General features: G+C 41.0%; 1 protein-coding gene across 1 annotated transcript in view; it reads right to left on the reverse strand.

Annotated features, from left to right (window-relative positions):
• Positions 1 to 769: 769 nt before the first annotated feature.
• Positions 770 to 26,271, reverse strand: part of angel1 (angel homolog 1 (Drosophila)) — a 56,703-nt gene continuing 31,201 nt past the window's right edge. Inside the window, exons 3-11 of the mRNA XM_077238523.1 lie at positions 23,333 to 23,801; positions 21,739 to 21,956; positions 20,216 to 20,285; positions 18,128 to 18,558; positions 15,106 to 15,232; positions 13,199 to 13,324; positions 12,786 to 12,816; positions 5,175 to 5,338; positions 770 to 1,191 (exon numbers count right to left, since the gene is read on the reverse strand). Of these exons, the coding sequence (XP_077094638.1) occupies positions 1,025 to 1,191; positions 5,175 to 5,338; positions 12,786 to 12,816; positions 13,199 to 13,324; positions 15,106 to 15,232; positions 18,128 to 18,558; positions 20,216 to 20,285; positions 21,739 to 21,956; positions 23,333 to 23,801 (1,803 nt within the window). The 3' untranslated portion in view covers positions 770 to 1,024. The remainder of the gene's footprint in view (positions 1,192 to 5,174; positions 5,339 to 12,785; positions 12,817 to 13,198; positions 13,325 to 15,105; positions 15,233 to 18,127; positions 18,559 to 20,215; positions 20,286 to 21,738; positions 21,957 to 23,332; positions 23,802 to 26,271) is intronic.

Genomic DNA, 26,271 nt, shown 5'->3' on the forward strand with positions numbered 1-26,271 from the left:
GGCGAATTGAGACGCAGCATTTATCTTCGTCACGTCGGGAGCGGATCAGGAATGGTCGTCCGCTCTTACGCCCAGTTTTCAGATGTGATTTGTCTGCGTAAAGATCCGACTCAACGCACAAGCAGCACAACAAATGTGACGCCATACAAACCATGCTGATTCATGTTTTATTGTGGATAACGGTTGCTTTTCCCTTTTGCTTGCAAACTGTTTTCAGTTCGAGCTTCAGCTGTTGTGGCTTCAAGCTTCTGCATATAGCCAAGTATTAGCCTGACCTTTCATTTATTATGAATATGATGTAAACACAGACTAATGATGAAAGTATGCAGATTTCCAGGGGAATCTGTCCTGATGGCTTTAAAATAAAAATAGGGTTACTATAGAGATGTATACTGTTTGGAAAATGGTTTTATGATGAACTCATTTTTATATTTGTAAATGAAAAAAAAAAATTACATAGTGCAGATTTAAATCTGAAGTGTGTAATTTCTGGACTTAATGGAAATGAAAAATTATAATTTCCAAACAGGTTTCCTAAACATTTCTGTCGCCCTGAAGTAAATGTTTGATGCAGGTGAAAAACAGTATCAAACGCATCACAAATGTGATAATATGCTGTTTTACAAACCCTACGAATAATGTGTGCTGTCTGTGAACTCCAGAAGTTTGGAAAGAGATTTCTGGGAATCTGGTGAATGTCATCTGCATAATTAATAAACCAAATGCGTCACAGTATTTAAACTAAAAGCAAAAACAAAAAACAACAGCAGCACATGCAGTTATTTATTTAGGTCTGTTCAAAATAGAAATTCAAAACCAAAACAAAAGAAATACAAAAAGTGTATCATAAATGCAAGTACATTTTGATTAAGCTATTGGAACCGTAAATGGTGCATCTTCAAATGCCATGCTGGATATTCACACATTCTGTTACTGAATAGAAAACAAAATATTCATCTTACCAAAAAATATATATATTTTTTTCCATTTACAATCCAATTAAAGCGATAAAGACAAACAATCCTTACACTAGACGACTATTAGAATCAGACAGTGAGCGAAGCTGAAGCTTGACCAGCAGACTGAGATGATCGGAGGGGAAGGTTTGGTTGGGAAGACCCTTCAGAGACCAGAGATCAGCCTCCGACAGCAGAGACAGACGACCCAACATCTGCAAACCACCAGCGCTCTCTGTGCGGACAAAACACACGCGCTGAAATCATCAGTCATGTGACGTCATCGGTCGAGTGATGGCATCTGTCGTGTGACGTCATCGGTCGTGTGTCGTCATCGGTCGTGTGTCGTCATCGGTCGTGTGACGTCATCGGTCGTGTGTCGTCATCTGTCGTGTGTCGAGTGACGTCATCGGTCATATGACGCCATCGGTCTTGTGACGTCATCGGTCATGTGACGTCATCGGTCATGTGACAGTCCACAAACAGAACCTCAAGCTCCAAACAATAATCCCATCAAATAATAGTAAAAACATATACAGTAGTCCACATTTGAAGTAGATCAAAAAAAGTTTATCAAAGTTGTCCTAAGACAAGAAGGGGTATTGTTTAAAATTCATGTATAACTTTGATGAAAGGTTTTAATCCACTTCAAATGTTGACTACAGTATATTGAACCTTTAACCAAAATATAAAAAAAAGTTTCCATGTGTTTTTTCTTAAATATCATATTTGATAGATGAGGCTCTTATGGCTCATATAGTCTAAATAAAACGAATCTGTTTTTCCTTCATATTCTCACTCTATCAGAGGCCCAAACTGAGCAAAAATATGCAGTTTGCTGCATATGCTGATATTAAGGTTTGGTTGCATATAATGCAATTCACAAACTCAAAAAAGAGCGCAGAAAACTGGAACGCCTACATAAGAAAACTGGACTCACTGTACACCTTCAAGCCTACAAGGATCACAGCCATCATTATAGATCAGCGCTCACATCAGCCCGAACAGCTTTTTATTCTGGGATCATTCACTCTCGATCCACCAACCCCCGGACTCTGTTTGCCACAGTTAATAAATTTCTCAAACCCATTGACAATATCACTCATTCATTCACCATGGACAAATGCAATAATTTCATCGACTTCTTTAAATACAAAATTGACAGCATTCACCAAGAACTCTCTGCGAACATTTCTCCTAGTATAGATCACCAATCTACCTCATCCTTTCCATTTCACATCATTCTCCCCTCTCTATCAGTCATTACAGAAACCGATCTTATTAGCCACTTCAACAAAATCCACCCCACAACCTGCCCACTGGACCCCATTCCTTCTGCACTGGTCAAGCATTGCCTCCCCGTCCTCAGCCCACTCATCATGGCTATCATCAACTCCTCTCTCACCTCTGGAACAGTTCCTTCTTCCTTCAAAGTTGCAGCCATCACACCAATACTTAAAAAACCTGGACTGGATCCTGACAACCCCAACAACTTCCGCCCCATCTCTAACCTACCTTTCCTGTCTAAAATCCTGGAACGCTCGGTCGCCTCTCAACTAAAACATCATCTCCTTTCCAATCAGCTCTACGAAACCTTTCAGTCTGGATTCCGCACTCATCACTCTACTGAAACTACATTACTCAAAGTAACAAATGACCTCCTGCTCGCCTCTGACTCTGGTTCCCTCTCCATTCTCCTCCTACTTGACCTCTCTGCCGCCTTCGACACCATTGACCCCTCCATCCTCTTACAACGCCTACAACATCTTGGAATTTCTGGCCCAGCTCTCTCCTGGTTCATCTCCTACCTTACCGACCAATCTCAATTCATATCCATCAACAACTGTACGTCTCACACCATACCTGTCAATCACGGAGTCCCTCAAGGCTCGGTGTTAGGTCCCCTTCTGTTTATCCTGTATATGCTTCCCCTTGGACTTATCATTCATAATCATGGATTAAAATTCCATAGTTATGCTGACGAAACACAACTATACCTCAGCACCAAATCCATCACTTCTGCCACAGTATCAACCATCACAACCTGCCTCTCTGCAATAAAATCCTGGATGAACGCCAACTTCCTAAAACTCAATTACAATAAATCGGAAATTATCGTCATCGGTCCCAAATCACTCCTCCGAAGACTTCACTCTCTCCATCGATGGCCATACAGTTACCACCTCTCCCCAGATCCGAAATCTTGGTTTCATTTTTGACCCCACACTCACATTTAAGCCCCATATCCGTCATATCACCAAAACTGCCTTTTTCCACCTACGAAATATTGCTCGTCTACGCCCTATCCTCTCCATATCTGCTGCAGAAACTCTCATCCATACATTCATTACATCAAGACTCGACTACTGCAATAGTCTCCTATATGGCCTCCCATCCTCTGATATAAAAAAACTGCAATACGTTCAAAATTCCGCTGCTCGCCTCCTCACCCACACTAGCTCCAGAGACCACATCACCCCTGTTCTTCAACAGCTTCATTGGCTCCCTGTACAACAGCGCATCCATTACAAAGTTCTGCTCATCACTTACAAAGCCCTCAATAACTTGGCACCTCCATATCTCACAAACCTCTTACAGCATCACCGCCCCTCCCGACGCCTCCGCTCTGCCGACTTGGGCCTTCTCAAACCCATCACCAAATCAATGCACCGAACTTTGGGGGAATGAGCATTCGCCATCGCTGCCCCCACCCTTTGGAACTCACTCCCTATCCACATTAGAAACTCAGATTCACTGACCACCTACAAAAAACAGCTCAAAACCCATCTGTTTGAGCTTGCCTACAACCTATAATAACACTCTCTTTTTTGTTTGTTTCATTTGTAAAGCGTCTTTGAGTTCCTTGGAAAGCGCTATATAAGACTTATGCATTATTATTATTATTATTATTATGAACAAAAAGATGAAATTCTGATGCTTGTGATCAATGAGATCTTTATAACAGTACAGCAGATACTTACAGAAAATTCATATAAATATCAATATGTGGCAATAATGTCTTAGTAAGCTGATATTAAATATGCTTAGTTTTATGATCAAAGCTCTGTAGTTTTAAATCATATAATGCAATGCAATACAATGATAATTGACAGATATGAACAATTAAACAAATAAACCTTCCTCAAAAGCCTGATGATCATATTTGATACTCATGATTTTTCTATAAATGATGTATGAGAATCATGTAAACCTGCTTCAGTCCAGTTGAAATATTACAAACAATATCAAAGTTATTATTGCGTTTCCTTGATAAATCAGGGCAGATTTGACACTGAAAGACACTTGAAGCTCGAGCTGAAGGAGGACGTTTGTACAATTATACTGAAAGACTTTACTTGATAAAAGACTCTAAACTATCAATAAGAGACAGAAGGACTGGAGGAGATTGTGTGCAACAGGTTTATCTGATCATATTGATCATTAAAAAGACGCTTTCGTTTGTAAACGCATCTTTTTCTCTCCATTTGGTCTTCCGTCCACACTGAGTCACGTTTTTATTAAAGAAAACTAAGCTTTTTGAAAACGCTCTCCAAAGAAGATACATTTGAAAATGCTGTTTTCGTGTTGTAGTGTGGACTGTCAAAACAGAGGTATTTGAAAACGATGAAGTAAGTTTAGTCATGTGACACATATTGTACCAATAGATATTCATGTTTATACTGGTATTGTGCCTGTTATGTGCTGTTCACTCTCACACAGTAGCTAAAATGTAACTTTGCACACTTTTCACATCAGAGTCCTGCAAAGTTGACAAAATTCACTCACATTTGCGGTCCTGCAGTAAAACATGAGAACAGTCGGTATTTAGACCAAACATTTAATTGTGAGTGAGAGCGACCTTGATGCTTCAGTCAATACTAAGTATTTTGCTAAATAAAATGATCCTGTCAGAAGAATTGCACAATAACTGTATTATTTATTTTTCCATCTGTATCATCTCAGTGAGGTTTTGTGAGGGTTTACTCATGCACTTGTGTAAGTTGAAGTAAGTTGTTAAGTTGAATTTAGCGATTTAGCGAATTTTCAGATTTTTTAGTGTGGATGAGAAACTTTTGGAAAACGCCAATGTGGAAGTATGGACATATGGTTTTGAAACGAAAACGCCGTTTTCAAATGTATTCGGATTAATGTAGACGTAGCCTTAAACTGAGCTCATCTTCATGCTGGGTTGATAGTTGATCGAGCTCAGGTCATTACCTTCCTCTCCAGCAGATCCGCTCCTCCGGGTGGAGTAGAAGATGTAGTCGACCATGGCCGCCCCGTCTGAGTTCAGTGTGGAGACCGCAGGGGTCTGAGTGTCGGGACGCACCTCACTGTAAGCTGACGCCAGGCTCAGCGAGTGATGTAAGGTGAGCCCGAACCTGCAGAAACACAATCAGATTCATGTGAGGAATGGCAGACACTTCTGATCACGTGTTTCAAACGAGTTTCTCTCCGTTACGTACGCCATGCTACATCATTTTGTTTCTTGCGAATGTTGCTGTATATGCATGTGTGTGTGTGTGTGTGTACTCTGTTTCAGGTGTGAAACTCGATTGGAGGCTCCGCCTGTCAATCTGCAGACATCTGGAATCGTGCCACCAATCGCCTGTCGCCGAGCAGTTTATGAATGGCTGTAACTTCAATGGCGACAGTCGAGACAGACTCTGGGTTGGGAAAGAGTATGCACGCTTTGAGGATGGTTTTCTTGTTCGAGATACCAATCTGAGAGACTGATCGATGTCTGGCAGTTGGATCAGCCCTCTTTATATCGCTTGATACATGCTGGATGTGAATGCTTAATGTTTGTTATCATGAACTCTTCATCTCAGTCACCATCCGTCCATCTCTGTGTAGACTGGCGGGAGAAGTTGTGAGTCAGGTAAGCAGGTCGCGACCTACATTTGCACACCTAGTTTCTATGAAATGTATTAGACGCACTAGTCTTAGGAGTGGTGCGAATTATGTATGTTTTTGTTTGTTTAGTTAGTATAATTTAGTTTACCATTGACGGAGATTAACCCCTGAAACGTCTCGGTAACATTTAGTAACCCTCGTTCCCTGAAGGAGGGAACATAGACGTACGTCTTGACTGACTAATAGGATTCTCGCTAGGGAATCCAATCTACTTTGAGTGAAACCAAACAAGGCAATACACATTGGTATGCAACCATTTGCATCAGATGCACGGCCTCGCAGCGCGGGTATATAACGAGCAGCAGGTGCGATTGCACTTCAGTTTTTTGCTGAGGAGCCAAGCCGGATAAGCTGGCAGCCCCGGTGGGCGGCAGCGAATGTGGCAACGTGACGTACGTCTCTGTTCACTACTTCAGGGAACGAGGGTTACCAAATGTAGCCGAGACGTTCCCTATTCAGTCAGTCACTATGACGTACACCTTGACCGACTAATACGAATCCCTACCAAAGCACCACAGCTGCTGCACCCCATCCAGCGCCCTGTGCAAGCCTCTACCCCTTCTTGCCTGGAAGGACGATAGGAGGAGGCTTACACAGAGTGAATCTGTCACTGTTGTTCCGTGATAACCCATACAGTGAGACATTGGATAACACTGGGAAAGCGTGCCCTTTCTGTTTAGGAAGGAGCACGCTGCGGAAGCCACTTCTTCAAGGAGTTAAGTGGAAAATACATATGGACTAGCCCGAAGGTTGTACTACATATGAATAACGGGTGACGTAGCCCAAGGGAAAGACACAGTAGGATTTAATCGTCTCGCCCCCTTCAGAAACCTGACGACCAGGTCGTGCTTTCCAACTGTTTTGCCATCAATATGGTCGTGATATGCTGAAATAGCTGCAGCATGTACTTTGAGGATTGAGGGAGACAGTCTTCGCTCCAACCCTTGCTGCAAGAAGGAAAGCACAGACCCTATCGAACATCTTCGGGGGTCTTCTCGGCGAGAAGAACACCACTCGACCAACAGGTTCCACTTCAGGGCGTACACACATCTCGTCGACGGCACCCGTGTTGAAGTGATGGTGTTAAGTACCTCTTGGGGTAAGTCACCTAGAACCTCCACGTCCCGTCCAGGGCTTAAGCTGTCTCATATGAAGCAGGCCCAGCAGGGTTACGCTGCTGACACTGCCATATGCCCCAGGACCCACTGAAAGAATTTCAGTGGGACCACCGTCCTGCCTTTAAATGTGTTCAAGCAATTCAGCACCGACTGGGAGCGCTGCTCGTTGAGGCGCGCAGTCTGTGCGACCGAATCCAAATTCATACTGAGAAAAGAGATCCTCTGCACAGAGGAGAGTTTTCTCTTTTCCCAGTTGACCTGAAGACCCAACTGAATGAGGTGCCTGAGCACGAGGTCCCTGTGTTCGCATAGCTGATCTCGAGAGTGTGCTAGTATGAGCCAGTCCTCGAGATAGTGGAGGATGCGAACGTTCTGTTCTCTCATGGGAACAAGGGCTCCCTCCGGGCCCGAAGGGTAGGACTTTGTACTGATATGCTCGACCCACGAACGCAAAGCGCAGAAACGGCCTGTGTCGAGGAAAAATCGATACATGAAAGTACGCGTCCTTCAGGTTGATCACTGCAAAACAATCTCGGGGACGGATGCATTTGAAAATGCGTCTCTGCGTGAGCATTTTGAATGGTAGTGTTATGTGGAAGTGTTCTAATCTGTTTCATTGCAGTTTCCCTGGTAGCTCACCTGCAATCAACAGGTTAATTGGTGTCACCTGAAGGGAGCCACTTAAAATCTAGGACACATCCGCTCTCACTCTCTCTCTCTCTCTTGTCTTGCAGCCAACACTGCATTAGCAGTGTTTCTGCCTCTACAGTCCCCTTTTTTCTTTTTATATTAAATAAACTTTCTTTTGATTAGCAGATTTCTGTTTTGTGTCCTTTATGTTGCATCCCATGAGCCGGGGTTGTAACAGGTAGTTTGTGGAGACTCCAAGTCAAAACTTGCAGATCCAAGATCGGTTGTAACCCACCACCTTTCTTGGGTACAATGAAGTAGGGACTGAAGTGCCCTGACCTCATATCGGCTGGAGGCACCAACCTCTATCGCGTCCTTCCCCAGTAGGACTGAGGGTGCTGTGCAACACTTACCTGGTTCCAAGGGGCAGGAGGTGCAGGAGGCGGCTCTGTGGCGTTCTCGGCCCGCACACTGCTGCCCGCTGGCGACAGAAGAGGCGGATGAGAGTGGTTAGGATTCTCTCCTCCCACTGCTCTCCGGGCCCTCTCCGGACCCAGAGATGAAGGAAACTGCTCTTTTATTGAAAATTTGGGTACTGCTGGTTTTGAGGCCAGCAGCGGAACACAAACAAAAGATTTTTCCACCCGGGCCTCTTCCGGGGGAGGAGCTGTGCGGTCACCGTCTCCTGGAGAGCAGTCCCATCCATCTCTCCAATCCTCGCCAATCCTGGGGCCGCTTATCTCTGGCTTTGCCGCCCTTCCTGGCGGGGGCTAGGACGGGTGGGGCGGCCTGCCTGCGACTTGCTCCACGGCGCCATTTAGGTGGAGGCTGCAGCTGCGGCGCAGGGGCAGACGCAGTAGGACGCCCCCGGGGGCGAACAGACTGAGGAGCCGCGGGCAGTGGGGTAGAGGCAGCAGCTGACAGGATGTGGTTGATGGCCTCTGTCTGCTTTTGCATAGCTGAGAACTGCTGGGCGAAGTACTCGACCGCGTCGCCGAAGAGGCCGGTCTGGGACACGGGGAAGTTAAGGAACCGGGGTTTGTCGGACTCCCTCATGTTGGCCTGACACAGCAAGATATGGCGTTCCTGGACCAACAAGGTGGCCATAGCACGAACCAGTGACCACACAGTGACCATCGTCGCTTGGAGAACTCGTGGATCATGACCGCCCTCGTGCAGGTCCTTCAGTGTGTTGGCCCTTGATGACACACCCGAAGGAGGTAGCGGCTACGAGCCATCATTCGCGGAGAAGTCTGACCCACCCTTCAATGCAGCGATCGACATCTGATCGTCGCGGGGAGCACCAAATGAAACGACTGGTACACACCTCAAGGATTGTCCAGCACGTTCCGTTGATAACTCAACTGGCTGCGGAGCGTGAGAGGGATGAGGATTCCTACGGGGTTGGTTCCCTGAAGGAAGCGCGCTCCCCATAATCTTCAGGTCTCCCGCGTCACTGCCCGAAGCAACCCTCTGGGGAGGGGTGGATCAAGGCAGAGCCACGGGGACTCCGCCCCTTTGCAGGAACGAGAGTCTCGACCGCAGCTCCAGGATGGTCATCTTCCCACAATGGGTACATGACTCATCCACAAATGCTGCCTCAGCGTGTTCGAGGCCCAGACACACGAGGCAGTGATCGTGACCATCTCGTGACCGCAGGTAATGACCATATCCAGAAACACACAGACAGAAAGTCATCTTGAAAAAGACGCAATCTATCGGTGTAAGCTCTTTTAGGGACTGCTCTCACTGATGCTGAAGCATGCAGGGGAACGGTCACCGCGAACACAGACAGGAATGTGCTCCTTTCTGTGCGCTGTCTCTCTCTCGCTGGTCTTACCTGCCGTGAAAACGGCTGTTGAGTGCTCACTGCGCACCTTACCAGCTGTGACAACAGCTTTTTGGTTTTGCTCAGTATTCAAAAAACAAAAAAGGGAGAAAGAAGAGAAGACCGCTCGCGCTGCTGTGCTGTCACACCCACACCAGGGTGGAGAGGTCCGAGAAAAAAGTTTGCTTGAAGATTTCACAATCTCCTGAGAGTTTGTAGAGAGCATCGAAGTGCTTGGCTCCGAAGCAAAAACCTGAAGTGCACCTACTGCTCGTTATATAACCACGCTGCGAGGCCCCGCAGCTGATGCTAATTATTGCACGCCAATGTGTATTGGCTTGTTTAGTTTCACTCGAAGTAGATTGACCTGTCTGTCGAGATTCCTATTAGTCGGTCAAGACGTATGACATAGTGACCGACTGAATAGGGAACAAGAATGGTTTAAACCCTGCATCACACCTCATCTTTTTTTTAAAACAGCTGCAGACAGTCTTCACAAAATTAACAGGTTTTAACTGTCCTTGCTGATTCTTACGTTTTAACACTAAATAATCAGAAATAAGGTGTCCCAACTTGTGACAAAAACATTCTTGTGTTTCTTTATTCTGTGGTGAACTAATTTTGAGTTGAATTTTGAGTTGAAGACAAACAAACACACTCTTGTGCATTAACACATACTCATCGCAGCTTATGATAACATTTTGACCTTTTTCTAATGATAAAGCTTTCAAAAGATACCCAATTTACGATGATTACTAAAGTGTGCGATAGGCATAAAAGTCAATATAAAATATCAAGCAACAATTATCGGGGCCAAGCGTAAATGACAATAAGACATGCCAACATGGCTGGGAGTGTCACACCAACTGCAACAATGATAAAATTAAAGACATTTAAAGATGATTTTAGGCAAAATGGCTGAAAAATCATATATACAGTAACTAAAAATATGATTTAATGGATTATCAAGACACATACAGAGATTTGAAATGGTACACCAATGCATTCGTAAAGTGTTGCATTTAATATCATATTACATTGTAATTAATAGCGTCCTTGTTTTGTTCTATTATATTGCTACCGCAGTTCCACCACTTTTTTTGTGTTCTCAGAGTGTCAAATTTTGTGAAAATATCTCATTTTGTTTTTGAGGTATATACATTTATATGTATGAGAGCATAAAAAATGACCCAGGGGCGACTTTGATTTGATTTTTTTGCAACTTACTATCAAAATTTTGACATTTGGGCTTATATTATGTGTATGAGAGCATAAAAAATGACCCAGGGGCGACTTTGATTTGATTTTTTTGCAACTTACTATCAAAATTTTGACATTGCGGCCTCAAATTACTGTTGCAAATCTCTTTACACCACTTTCTTATGTGCGTATACACACACAAATGAAATGTCCGCAAGCACATTATATCATCAGCAGGTTCAGCATCTTAAATAACGACTAAAGAGCAAATGAAGCTTAACTTACATTTCAGAAACGTGCACGGCAGGCCTTCATCGCAGCAAAGGTCTTAACTGCATCCTCTATTTCGATTCTCTGTGCCAGTTCATGTTCTATGGAGATTGTTGCCAGTCCATTAACTCTGTTCCCCGTTCACAAAATGTTCCCAATTCAAAGCAATCGGGACGTCACATATGAAACAGCCAGCCACCTCTGTCAGCGAGCCGAGCCGCCGTATTCAAGGACTGAGGGCGCGCGCGCCGCACCCATACCTCCGGTTCAGTTTCCCGAGCCCACGAAGTGCGGCGAACTGCCAGACGGTTCAGCTTGTCTGCGACAATCTTTGCGGCATCCATCTTCATTGAATTTTGATATCAGATAGAGCCGGCCAGAGCACAGCATAATAAGTAGCCATGCGGTTCACTTGGAGGGCGGGGGCTAAAGCGCCGGGTTATTCAGTATGGAAATACACACAGACAATGACACGCCACGCCCCTACTGCATGCTATAAATTCAGAAAACAAGCCAATTTCAACCTCAAAATGTATGCTTTTAAATATACCAATACTGCTATCTCAAACATGGAGAGGCTTCTTCGTGATTTCAATTAACAGATTCTGCAAAAAAATTGAAATTCACCAATTTTGAAAAAAAACTCTTCTTTCTCATTTTGCTTGAAGGTTGTGCTGCCGACTTGTGTCCCTGATTTCTGTGACGGGTCACATATAGCCAACGACTTATGTTTCGATCAGTCTAACGGTTTCGAAGATATTGGCAAATGTTTCTGAAGTGCTAATTTACAACATTGTGCTAACCATAAGGCAAAACCTAGCATGTTTGGTATCGTTAGACTTGGCAAGGATTCAGGAATGTAAGGAGATGACTCCCGTGAAAATGAGTCAACCAAATCCAAAGTTATAAGCATGTAAATAAGCTGGTCCGAAACTTCTCAGACTCTTTCAGAGGATCGTGCCGATGACCAATACCACGTTTTGATACGTTCATGCTTTCAAAAAATACAGCATTTTAGTACAAACTTCAAAATGGCCGACGCTCAAAATGGCAGCTGCGCTGAAACGCAGCATGTTGCCTCAGGTCATGCTTGTGATGACATGTACCAAGTTTGGTCTGAATATGATAAAGCGTTGCAGGGATACAGCCTTTGATTCTGTCTGTTTTTGCAAGTGCTACGTAAAATTAGTTTTCACGGTATTCGAGAACGGTTTGACGAATCAACTTTTTTGTCGGCATGGTCTGAAGATGATCTGGTTTAATTTTCGTGAAAATCGGAGCAACCGCCTAGAAGGAATTCGAAAAAAGTAGGCTGGCGGAAAAGATTTACATTAAGGAAAATAATGCCATATGAAGCAATCGAATCCACTTGAGCCAAGGAATCAGTGGGAAAAGGAATTTTGTGGTTCAAAAGTTATCAGCATAAACATGAGTGAAACTATGGACAGTTGGTGTCGCTAGAGGGATTGAGTTAGAGACTCCAAATATGCTATAGTTCAGACAATTCAGACAGCTATAGTATGCAGACAGTTCAGACTTTCCTCTATCTGTGTGCCAAATTTCAGAAGAAGAAGAAGAAGAAGAAGAAGAAGAAGAAGAAGAAGAAGAAGAAGAAGAAGAAGAAGAAGAAGAAGAAGAAGAAGAAGAAGAAGAAGAAGAAGAAGAAGAAGAAGAAGAAGAAGAAGAAGAAGAAGAAGAAGAAGAAGAAGAAGAAGAAGAAGAAGAAGAAGAAGAAGAAGAAGAAGAAGAAGAAGAAGAAGAAGAAGAAGAAGAAGAAGAAGAAGAAGAAGAAGAAGAAGAAGAAGAAGAAGAAGAAGAATTATGGCTTGGGAAAGACTTGTTAAACCTGAACGCCAGCTGACTCACCTTCTACTGAACATTTCCATGTCTTCTGGGTCTGGAAATAAAAACAAGAAATACCATCACTGCAAACACTTCAGACACATGCAGGAGTCATCCACAGTCCAGAGTTATGCTCATTAAAATCCACTCTAGAGACTTTGTAACTACTAGTTACTAATTTTTTCATAAACTCATTATTATTGTATACATGTACATTTGTTGTACCATTTGTTCTTAAATCAACTTGTAATACAATCAATCTGCTGTTTTATTCCAACATTCTGTAACTATTTTGTTAATATGTAGAATTAAGTTTCAAATGAGTTTAACGGTGCAACGCTCAAATATTGAATAGTACTTAAATTGTATCTTACTGCCGATTTATGTCAGAACTAGGCTTAGCATTAACTCAAGCGCAGCCGGTGTGAATCGCTCACCTGGTGTTTTGTCGGTGACTCCTGGTATGAGCTCCAGATCCGTGGGCCGCACACACGCCGCCGGACAGAAACGCAGCTGAAGCATCGAGTCATGGCTGTACTGGCGATTAAACACTGGGAAAATACCTTTATGCACAGGATTAAACACATGCATGTTGGGAATAAAAACCAACTGATGCTTTTGGTTGCTTAACGATTATATACATTTTACACTGAACAAAAAACAATGCTATGTTTGATTACATATCTTAAAGGATTAGTTCACTTCAGAATAAAAAATTCCTGATAATTTACTCACCCCCACGTCATCCAAGATATTCATGTCTTTCTTTGAGCTTTCTCGTGACCTTTCAACGTGATTACGTAATGTGTGTCGCATCACAGCTAGTGCAAGACGGGCATTAGTGGTTAAAAGTAAATAAATGTTTATTTTTGTTATAGAATCCCTTGGCTGGGATTGTGTCGAGACTTTGAAGCTGCACTGAAACTCACATTTGGACCTTCAACCCATTGGACCCCATTGAAGTCACTATATGGAGAAAAATCCTGGAATGTTTTCCTCAAAAACCTTCATTTCTTTTCGACTGAAGAAAGAAAGACATGAACATCTTGGATGACGTGGGGGAGAGTAAATTATCAGGAAATTTTTATTCTGAAGTGAACTAATCCTTTAATATTGCTCCAGTAATTTTGACTCGGAGAAGAATTATTTTTTTCTGAATTTATTTATATGCTGGTTAATGTTTTTGCATTGGACGAAAACTTACCGGCTTTGCTTACACAGAGTATAACAACTACCCAAAACAATTTTTAAAAAGTTTTGTACTTTTAGGGTATTTTTACATCACATTTTTACGCTTGCTGGGTCCAAAACAACTGATAATAAATTGATAATTGATAATAAATCTCTCTTTGCGCTTTGTAATCGGCAAATATTGGATACAATCTTTTTTACCAACTTGCATTCAATTAGTGCAGGTTTTGTATGTTTTTTTTTTTACTGATTGATCGTAGGCCTCATTGATCTGAGCTCATGCCCCTCAGTGTTTGAGTGAAAAACTTTACACAAGCTTATTGAGCTAAAAAATGCATGAGCTCAGATTAATCACTTCCAAAAAGACATACAAAACCTGTGCCAACTGAAAGAAAACAAGTTAACAAAAAGATTGAATCCAATATTTGGTGATAATATAGCATGATTAGAGATTTACAAGTAACTGAAAAGGTCGGCCATTTTTGACCTGACACACTAATTAAGGCCTTATGGACATTTTTGTCTTTTTCAGGTTTGTTTTTTTTGTGATAATTTTGCCTATGTAAATGCCAACTGCATAAATGTTGGCACAGGTGTGTATTTTTATTGGAATTTTACTATTTCACCCCCATTTCCTTTAATAAATCTATTTTGCAGTAAAAAGAAACATAAAATAGTTCTGTCCCCATTGAGAATAAAACTGTCCCCATTGAAACCCATTAAAAACTGCAATTTTTATCCCAGGGTTATTTAACTATAAAATTATGCAATATTTGTTAAGAAGCTTTCATTCTGTTGGCAAGGCTTGAAAATTAAAATTTTTACTACTTTTTACAAGATGGTGCCATTTCCTCAGGTTTGGCCAATAAAGCAAATACTCGCTTATTCACGTTTTCTGCTAAATTAAATTATGCAGCGATAATTGTGTGGATGTGTAAAATGAGACTGCTCCCAAACTTCACATTTTAATGACACAGACATTTTTGTCCACTATGGTACTATGTGTTACTTTTTTTAATTGATGCAAAAGGGTTAGATATAAAAGGTAATAATAATAATAATAATAATAATAATAATAATAATAATAGACAGTATTTTGAATTTCAAGCAACGACAGAAAGAATTTCCTCAAACTATGTGATCTGGCACTGACCTGAAGCTGCGATCTGGGATTCAGACTTGTATTGACAGTGGTCACTGACGCCGAGGCTGCTGGGCCACAAGGGGGCGAAAAGCCTTGCGTGATGGACTTTATATGACAAATCCGTCTGTCCTGAAACCTGCAAAGGCAAACAATACATTCAGTGTTTTCTACAAACTGCTGCAGTGATCAGAATCACTGTTTGCATCACGCATACAAGAAGTACACAACTGGAAATATTCATAGGAATATACAAAATAGGAATATGTTTTAACCCCTTGAGCTTCCCGATGGACATGAGATTTACAGGTCCTTCTCAAAAAATTAGCATATTGTGATTAAGTTCATTATTTTCCATAATGTATTGATAAAAATTTAACTTTCATATATTTTAGATTCATTGCACACCAACTGTTATATTTCAGGTCTTTCATTGTTTTAATACTGATGATTTTGGCATACAGCTCATGAAAACCCAAAATTCCTATCTCAAAAAATTAGCATATCATGAAAAGGGACTCTAAACGAGCTATTAACCTAATCATCTGAATCAACTAATTAACTCTAAACACCTGCAAAAGATTCCTGAGGCTTTTAAAATCTCCCAGCCTGTTTCATTACTCAAAACCGCAATCATGGGTAAGACCGCCGACCTGACTGCTGTCCAGAAGGCCATCATTGACACCCTCAAGCAAGAGGGTAAGACACAGAAATAAATTTCTGAACAAATAGGCTGTTCCCAGAGTGCTGTATCAAGGCACCTCAGTGGGAAGTCTGTGGGAAGGAAAAAGTGTGTCAAAAAACGCTGCACAACAAGAAGAGGTGACCGGACCCTGAGGAAGATTGTGGAGAAGGACCGATTCCAGACCTTGGGGGACCTGCGGAAGCAGTGGACTGAGTCTGGAGTAGAAACATCCAGAGCCACCGTGCACAGGCGTGTGCAGGAAATGGGCTACAGGTGCCGCATTCCCCAGGTCAAGCCACTTTTGAACCAGAAACAGCGGCAGAAGCGCCTGACCTGGGCTACAGAGAAGCAGCACTGCACTGTTGCTCAGTGGTCCAAAGTACTTTTTTCGGATGAAAGCAAATTTTGCATGTCATTCGGAAATCAAGGTGCCAGAGTCTGGAGGAAGACTGAGGAGAAGGAATTGCCAAAATGCCTGAAGTCCAGTGACAAGTACTCACAGTCAGTGATGATCTGGGGTGCCATGTCAGCTGCTGGTGTTGGGCCACTGTGTTTTATCAAGGGCAGGGTCAATGCAGCTAGCTATCAGGAGATTTTGGAGCACTTCATGCTTCCATCTGCTGAAAAGCTTTATGGAGATGAAGATTCCATTTTTCAGCACGACCTAGCACCTGCTCACAGTGCCAAAACCACTGGTAAATGGTTTACTGACCATGGTATTACTGTGCTCAATTGGCCTGCCAACTCTCCTGACCTGAACCCCATAGAGAATCTGTGGGATATTGTGAAGAGAAAGTTGAGAGACGCAAGACCCAACACTCTGGATGAGCTTACGGCCGCTATCGAAGCATCCTGGGCCTTAATAACACCTCAACAGTGCCACAGGCTGATTGCCTCCATGCCACGCCGCATTGAAGCAGTCATTTCTGCGAAAGGATTCCGACCAAGTATTGAGTGCATAACTGAACATAATTATTTGAAGGTTGACTTTTTTTGTAGTAAAAAAACACTTATTTTATTGGTTGGATGAAATATGCAAATTTTTTGAGATAGGAATTTTGGGTTTTCATGAGCTGTATGCCAAAATCATCAGTATTAAAACAATAAAAGACCTGAAATATTTCAGTTGGTGTGCAATGAATCTAAAATATATGTAAGTTTAATATTTATCATTGCATTATGGAAAATAATGAACTTTATCACAACATGCTAATTTTTTGAGAAGGACCTGTATGTCTTTGCCCACGTAGAAACCACTGTCAAGGGATCTAATTGCCCTCACTGTATGCCAGAAGCATCAGGACTCTCTGAATCTGGAGAAATGAGCACTGTCCTCCAACCCGCCGCACATCTCAGCTCAGCTGCTCCCCCTGAGCCGTTGAAGAAGAGCCCTAATTTTAATCACTTAAAAGAACAAAAGCGACGAACATTTAAATCTCTAAATATCTCTAAAAAAGAATTAAACCGACTGATATTTAAATCTTTTAATTGTGTTTGATTGTGTTTGAGTCACTTTTGCTCTGATATATTTGCTAGATAACACTGTAAATACAATATATCTAGATCTAAATATACATCCTTATATATCATCATTTAACCCAGCTCTAAACTTGCTCTATTGTAAAGCACTAAGACATTATAAACATAAGAGTGACTTTCTGTAAAGCTGCTTTAAAACCATATGTATCGCTGAAAGCACTACATAAATATTTTGTTATACTTTCTAATATATTATTGCAATCAATATTTTGTATATGGTTATTTAATTATGCCATCCAGTATCGTGGGCTCGCTCTCTCTTGTTTCATACAAACGCAATGGTTTCAACAAACCATTGTTTTGTACACTGTAATGGATTAGAAGATACAGACAGGTACAATTTTAAAAGTTTCATCTCAAATCAAAATCTATTATCTCCATAATTATTTATGTGGTGAAATGTTGTGTAATTAGTGTTATGACTGTATACCGTATCTCTTAAATGTCCGTCTAGTTTGATCTTGCCGCTGAAACTGCTCTCTACGCAAAGCTTCGCGTTTAAAGAGCTAATAAAATATTTCAACTCAGATCAATATTTTGTGCCCAATTATTTACTTAGTAGTCAAGTAGGAAAGTAGGCAAGTAGTCGTGTAATAAGCGTGATAATGTACATCCCGTTGTTATCTCAGAATAAACCACCTTCAGGTGTTTTTGTGTGTGACCTCAGAATAATCCCCTTCAGGCTGATAGAAGACATGATCCTGATCACCCTGTCAGGTTTATTCTGAGATAACAACCGGCTGGAGGTTCAAATCTGGGTCCTGTAGTGAAACCTCTGCTGTCCCACGAGTAAGTAAACGGGTCACTCACCATCCAGGTTGGTAACCCATGGTAGTAGAGCTGTCCTTCGCTGATGAACCTCCACAGAGGGCTGTTGGGTAAAGCGTTAAAGTCCCCACATAAGACAACCTCACAGCGCCTTCCTTCACTCCTGCATTTCTTGATCATGATGTCGATCTCCGCGAACACGATGGCCAGCTGCGCAAGCTTCACGTCTCCTCTCCTGGGGTTAAACAGCAGGTGTGTGTTGGCCACACACACGGGGCTGAGCGCTTCAGTCTGCGCTGACAGTGGCTGGAGGAGAAGCACGATGCCCACGTTGTCCCGATCCAGCAGCTCGCAGTCCGGTCGCCGAAACTCCAACCGCTTGACGGAAAGCTGGGTAAAGCGCTCGCTGTGATAACACACTGCACAGCCGTCCGTTTTGGATCCTGTGCGTCGTTTGTAGATGCAGGTGTAACCTTGATGAAAAAAAAAAACTTAAGAGAAAACTTACCACCTGTCTGACTGAAGTTCTCAAAACTCAGGTGTGCATTTGAAATTTAATTGTTGCAGTTTGATAATTTGCATAAGCTGTAAATGGCAAAGAGGCACTTCAAATACAAAATTAAGACTGCCGGACACCTTTCATATGCATTTGGAAGCCACTGAGTGACATTAATTATCAGGTTTGTAATAAAGGATACTTAATATCGAATTATACGGTACAACTACATACACCGTGCATTTGCTTTAAGTCCCCCTGTGGTGAAAATCAAGTTTTTAATGTTGCTTATATGTCTATGTGGTGTTTTTAATATGCTTTAAGACAAACCATGTGTAAATTCACATGTCGACAGCATTGCGGAGTATTTTCTCCTTAAAACTGCAGTGAACAAAAGACAGTCTCAAAAACACGGTTTGAAATCGCTGGTGTTTCTGACATCACAAACTACCTTGTAACCAATCAGATCAACGTGTGATCGTCAACGAGTGGATCTCTGAGTGAGAGGAGGCAGGGCTCATTTGCATATTCATAGAACCACATGCCGTAAAACTTCAAATAATAGCCGAGTCCCAAATAGACGCCTGTCTCTTTTACACGCCTGAGGTGGCGACAGGTTTGGGTAAATAAAGGCCGGTCTCAAATAGAGGCCGGGTCTGTTTTTTAGTTTCGGGTTGTATTTAATCTTCTAAAACCCGTCAGATTGTCCGCTTTTTGGCGGCCGCCAAAGCAAATTTGTGTCCCGCCAAAGCCTTTTTTGATCGGTGAGTGTTGTAGAATAGAATGACTGCTGCGCTTGACAGGGTGCAAACGAGCAGAGAGAGCGCCTCGGCCGCGCGCACGCACTATCACGTCTTCAAACAACACGAGCGATGTCTTGCTTTCTCTCCCTCGTGCATATTAATCAAAATCAATTGACACAATAGTAAAAGGTCGGAACACCGCAGTTTCACGTGGAGCATTTGGAGATTTTTAGAGATTAGAGACTCTAGGAACAACATCTCAACACTAAATTATAAAGAGCCTGTCTCATTTAGACGCCTGTCTCAAATACAAGCCGGTGCAGTTTGACGATTTGGAAAAATAAAAGCAAAATAAAAGTTTTACGGTATACTAAATGAAGTTACATTGTTACATTCAAGATATTTTAAGGCATGAATACATTTTTTTCAAGGAAAAAACATTTAAATATGTCATTTTGGTGATCAAAGATGAGTTTTAAGGGATGAAATTATTGACTACAGGGGCTTTATAGACTTTAAAGCTTTATATACTGTATAACAAATTTAATCTGCGTGATTGTTTGCATCGTTGTAAAATGTAACTATATTGTCGCACAGCTCTAACCTGATAAATATGACTATAAGGCATGAAGATATTAAGATTTAGATATTAAGATTAAGATATAACACCAACAAAGCTGCCTTGAAACAATGCATATTGTGAAAAGCACGACAAATACATTTGACTTGACTTTATCTACACATTGAGTCATTTATTTCACTATGCATTTTTTTTTGTTGCAGGCTTGTTCCTCAATAGGGGAAGATTATCCTCACTGTTATGTTATCAGCGGCAGGTTCATTTCATGTTCCCAGAATAATTCTGGCAACGTTTTATGTTCGGCACCTCACCCATTTCAGTCAGGACAGGATACATCTGCTTATGAAAGTGATCTTCTTGAACTTCTTGAAGACAAATAATCTGTACAGAAGAAGAAATATTGATATTAGTGCAACAGTTGGGTCACAAAAAAAGTCAAAAAATAAATAAATACAAACATGGCGGATCTGTGAGCAAGACGGTTAAAACTCCACTCATTTTCTACATAGTGGAATTGATTTTTTAACGATAACTTAAAACTTTAAAGACAGACTTGTTCTGATTTCTTTCGAGGGAACTCGCACTTCGTCGATGACGCTTTAGGAACGAATCTGAAGCACTTGTGTCAACTAGTCCAATGGCGAGAGTGAATGTCAAGGGCAGGTGACGTCATGACCAGGAAAGGATAAAAGCACATCCGGTCTGACCAGCGTTAGCTTCGATTTAGCCGAAGCAAGTCGATCACAGGAATCCAGGGTGTACGGCAAAATTACACAGCGTTAGACGTAACCTGAGACGCTATTTTACCTACATTACCCATCAAGCAAAATTGTCCAAGAGCTTTTTAGCCCCGCCCACTCCCATGAAGCACCACTAATGATATAATTGAGTCCGTTTTCCTACGCTCTCAGAAATAGTTTCATATTCGGTTTGAATTAATTTGTCATTCGCTATGCTTCATGGGATTGTACTTCTCTCACTCATTAAAGCCATCAAGTTCACAGTCTTGTCTTTTTGTTCAATTTTCAGTTTTACTTTTCGGGAGGTCCATTTACACTAAGTGTAAATATATACTCTGCCAACAAGGCGTATTATTTACACTAACTCCGCCCACTGAGGTCTGATTGGGCCAGACAAAATTAGGGAAGATGCTCTATTATCAGCAGTAGCAATAGTGTAGGAGTGAGGCGCGTAGCAGGAAGCTTTCACGCAAATAGACCCGAGTTCGAATCCACCTTTTGCCAAACTCTCTACTCCCTTTTCCCATCACATATCAGATCAGAGAGGCATTTATTTTCAATAAATATGAAGAAAATATTAAAAAAGTGGAAATAAAGTGTCTAAAATGTTTTTAATAATAAAGTTTTTAAGGTTAGGGGTAGGTTTAGGTTTAGGGCCTTATTGTCCCAATAATTTTAATAAATATAATAATTTACTCACTTTGTCATTATTGCATACCGTTTAATGTACAGCAGTGTTGCAAATAGAATCTGCCACTATTTAAAAGTATAAATAGCATCTAACTACTATTTATACTTATTGCAAAGAAAATACTGCTATTTGTACATAGTGTAAATAGAATCTATTGCAATTTAAACTTTACTTTTTTGCTTCAAATCAAAGGTTGTGCTTTTGTGATTCTCCCCATAGCTGGTTGGTTCTGTTCATGGCTTATAATGCTTTAACAAGGACTTTTTTTTTATATCCCATGGGAAAAATGAATGAAAAAAACACTTCAGGAACCAGCGGTGCTAAAGAAGTGGACGGCACTAATGCACTCTATTACAATCAATGTCCGTCATGTTTCTCTGTTTTGGGTTGCCTGTGGCCTTACGTCAGGTTGCCAGATCTGGAGCTCCTTCAGGATGGACCGGAGCCGGGCGTCCCACGCTAACACTTCCTCCGGGCAGTGTGTGTACAGACCGGGATTCGCTTCCAGCAGATCCTGAGCCAGGATATTGTACGACATGATGCTGAAGTCAAACACATCAGCCGCGTCCACGAAGGCGCCAGTCCGGGATTCACTGAAGTCCTCCCACACTCGCCACGTCACTTGGAAAGAGGAAAAAGGACATTGTGTGTGATTACAATGTACAGTCATTTAAATCGAACGAGTCGTCTACACAATCATTTAACAGATGATATCTATGTGTAACTTTACCAGTCAAATCTTTTTGGACACATCTACTCGGTTCTTTATTATTATTTCCAGATTTCATATTATCAATTTTGTGCTGCTTCATATTTTTGTGAAAACTGTTACATTTTATTTTTCAGGAATGTTTGATAAATAGAAAGTTCAAAAGAACAGCATTTATTTGAGATCAAATTTAAATGTAAACATTGACTAAAAGATTTCACCATACTTTTACCAATTTGATAAATCATGTCCATTAAGACAATTGTTTATTGCTTTTCTTAAATTGTTTTGTATTGCTTTTCTGAAGTGTTTAAATATGCAAATGATGCATTATCTAATTAAATACGCACCAATTTGTACATTTCCAGAACAGAAATCTGAACATTGGATAAAGCCAAGTTCATAATTCTTGTTTTATTTTGTTAATATATTAGAGTTATAAAAAAAATTCCAGAGGGGACTTTGGATTTCTCTTTTTATCCCTCCATAAATCAGAAAATACTTTCAACAGCCAGAAACATACAATTTCCCCATGTTTTTAGGAATAAAATGTTCTATAAACCAGGGGAATGTGAACAAACCCTCATAATATAGATATGAAAAAACTGAAAAGTTTGGTGTGTGTAAAGCTGCTGACTTCTTGATTTCTGACTTCTTGTAATTGGAATCTACAGATGCAAATAGATAAAGTGTAAAAAAAAGAAACACCTAATTGTGTGTTCTGGATGTTTTCTTTCCACTAGTCTGAAAGACAAGTTATGGAAGCAAAATCTCAAACCTGACCAGCACACGAAAAAACAATGGTTGTGCAACGATTAATCGCATCCCCCAAATAAAAGTTTGTGTTTACATAAATATATGTGTGTGTGTGTGTGTGTACTGTGTGTAATTATTTTGTATATATAAATACACACACACGCCATGTATATATTTAAGAAAAATTTTATTTATATATAAAATATTATATTTTGATATAATATAAATTATATATATATATATATATATATATATATATATATATATATATATGGTATATACATGCAAATATTTCTTAAATATATACATGCATGTGTGTGTGTATTTATATACAAAATAAATAAACACAGTAAACACACATATATAATGTAAACAAACTTTTTATTTTGGTTGTGATTAATTGTTGCACAGCCCTAGTTTTTACACATTTCAGTAATCGAAGCAGACATCTTTAAAATCATTCAGTCAGTGCGTCTCTAAACTTTTGTCTGGAAGGGTGTCTATTTTTGCAGGATAAATCTGAGAATCCCACCTTCAATATTGTCATTGTCTTGAAAGGCAGGATAGTAGCTGACGTCAGGAAACTGCACGTAAGGGCAATAACACATCTGAGACAGTCCGAGACCGGTGGGGAAATGCCAGCCGAAGGGCTCCGCTGCTGTCTGAAGCTGAGGGTCTGCAAGCAAAGCTGCCAGATCAAACACTGGGCTGCCGGTGTGTAGAAGAGCCTTGTTTCCAGAGTCAGAATCAAAGCCCAGGTAGATGTCAGACAGGGAGGAAACCATCATACGGTCATCATCATATATCGCATGTGCATCAATCTTGATTGCATGAGCGCAGCTGTGTTCGTCCATGATGTCAGAGTGACTCTGAAAGTCAGTTCTGGTAAACGCAGACTCGTTCATCACAGGGTCATGATCATTTGTTTCTTCCTCCAGCACCAAAGCCGCTTTCTCACCGTCTGCGTTTCCTTCGTTCACAGAAGTTTCCATGCAGGCGATCTGCAGGGTTTTAAAAATCAGATTTTAAGACCTGCGTAAAATTATTACCACATGGGCGGGGGTAGAGCATAATTATGACTGTAAAAACTACAATATACAGTTCAAATACAGATTTTGACAAAATCAACAAGTAAACCGCACATTTTTTTAATGGGTTGAGTCAAAATAATAAATTATTATATTTATATTCTGATGATTAGATTTAAAATGCATGATTATGCATGATATACTATGTATGTATGTATATATACATATATATATATATATATATATATATATATATTAGTGTGTGTGTGTGTGTGTGTGTGTGTGTGTGTGTGTGGTGTGTGTGTGTGTGTGTGTGTGTGTGTGTGTGTGTGTGTGTGTGTGTGTGTGTGTGTGTGTGTGTGTGTGTGTGTGTGTGTGTGTGTGTGTGTGTGTGTGTGTGTGTGTGTGTGTGTGTGTGTGAAAACTGCATTTCATGAGGTCTTACATTTTGGATACAGAAAGGAATCGCAATGTGGCTTAGCAATGTGATTGATTTTTAAAAGTCAAAAGGTGATGATTTCCAGTAGGTGCTGCTGATGGAACAGCAGAAATAGAACGGTTACCCTGCTAAACCCTGTATAAAACGCTGCACTGCAATAATTAGGACAGCTAATTACTCCGAAAGGCCACAATTTTGCATGCAATATATAAAAACTATAAGGTTCAACAATGTCATAATAATTTAGCACTGATTTTCACTGACTGTGAGCTGCTGTACAACCGCGAGCCTGTAAAACAAGCAACAGCGCCGCATTTTTAATCTGAAACATGCAGCACTTGTTAATCTTCAAAAGGCTATGATGTAATCATAATTAATCATATTAAGCCATATTATGATTCCTGTTTTTCTGTCCCCAAATTGAAGACCTCTTGAAATGTTAATTAAAAACTTTTCTTACACCATTTAAGATATTTTAAGTCCCCCTGTGGTGAAAATCAAACGTTTAATGTTGTTTATATGTCTCTGTGGTGTTTTTAATTTGCTTTAAGACAAACCGTGTGTACATTTGTATTAGTAATAAGTATTTTCTCCTTAAAGGGGACCTATTATGCCCCTTTTCACAAGATGTAAAATAAGTCTCTGATGTCCCCAGAGTCTGTAGGTGAAGTTTTAGCTTAAAATACCCAACAGATAATTTTTTACAGCATGTTTAACCCTCTGAGACCTAAGGGTATTTTTACAATAAATTTTTCGTCTGGTGTTATTCACTAAAAAAGCTTGTAAAACATCAACACTTTTGTGCACAGACAATTGACACACATCTTTTTTTTCAGGACAAATTGAACTTTCAGCTTATTTGTGTTTCATTGATGTCACCTGAATGTAAAATAAGTTATGGGACCACAAAGACAAATGAAAAAATAAATCGGAAATTGAATCACTCAAATATTTATTGAAATCACACACAAATAAATAAAAGCTAAGCAATTTTCCTCTGGAAAACAGTTTGTTCAAGTCTTTGGAGTCCTGGAGCACAGGAATGAACATTATAACTTGAACAGAACAAAAAATATTTACATTTTTCCAAAGGAAGTCCAGGCGTTTTGGGCCTCATGAAAATCACTGATGCCAAGCCTCAAAACAGTTCCTATCAGGAATCACACAGAGGGCCACATCACAGGCTTTGCATTTCCAGGGGGTGGCCTGTTTCACCTGCCTTGTCTGTTTGCAGTTCACACATTGCCTTCTACCATATGTGGCCTTCTTGCTTGCTTCAGTTTGTTCCGATGTTTGGACGGGTACATGGTTACTTTGTTGCTGGGTGGGAGGAACAGCAACTGTAACACCACAGAGTTGGGCTGACAGCTCCTCCAGAAAAGCCCTGTGGGTCATGGGCTGTTGCTGCTTCTCTGCACAAACTTCCTTGTGAAGTAAAAAACTGTTGGTCGCAGCAATGTCCAAAAAATGGAAAAACAGTGTCCTGTACCATCTCATTGTTTTATGGTGAACTGAGTAGTATTGGATGAGTTGATCAGAAAGATCAACACCTCCCATATTCTTGTTGTATTCAGTGACCGGGGTTGGGCATGGAATGGATTTGGTGTTCCAGCCTCCATCTGGAGTTCTTACCTTTCTCTGAACTGTGTTGCCAGAGAAGGCCGGGTGAATTGTGGAGCAGACAGAGACTTCCCGAGTGTCCATCCACTTTACAAAAACCAGAGGGCCGTCACGGATCCACCTGATGGTACCCCTAGGATCCTTTTTGTTCATGGCATTTGTTGTTGTGCGGGGGCATCCTCGTCTGTTGTCCCTGTAGGTGCCACATGCTCCAAAGTTCATGCTGTACAGATCCATGAATAGCTTTGGACTTGTGTAGAAGTTGTCTACATACAAATTGTAGCCACTCCCTAGGGATGATTTCTTCATGAGGGACATAACCGAGTCGTATGCCAGTCCTACACCAGAAGCAAACACAGACTTCCCCGTGTATACAGCGAAGTC

Source organism: Siphateles boraxobius, unplaced genomic scaffold (assembly GCF_051911475.1).
Source record: "Siphateles boraxobius isolate OS27281-9 unplaced genomic scaffold, OSU_SipBor_1 22, whole genome shotgun sequence".
NCBI classification, from domain to species: Eukaryota; Metazoa; Chordata; class Actinopteri; order Cypriniformes; family Leuciscidae; genus Siphateles; species Siphateles boraxobius.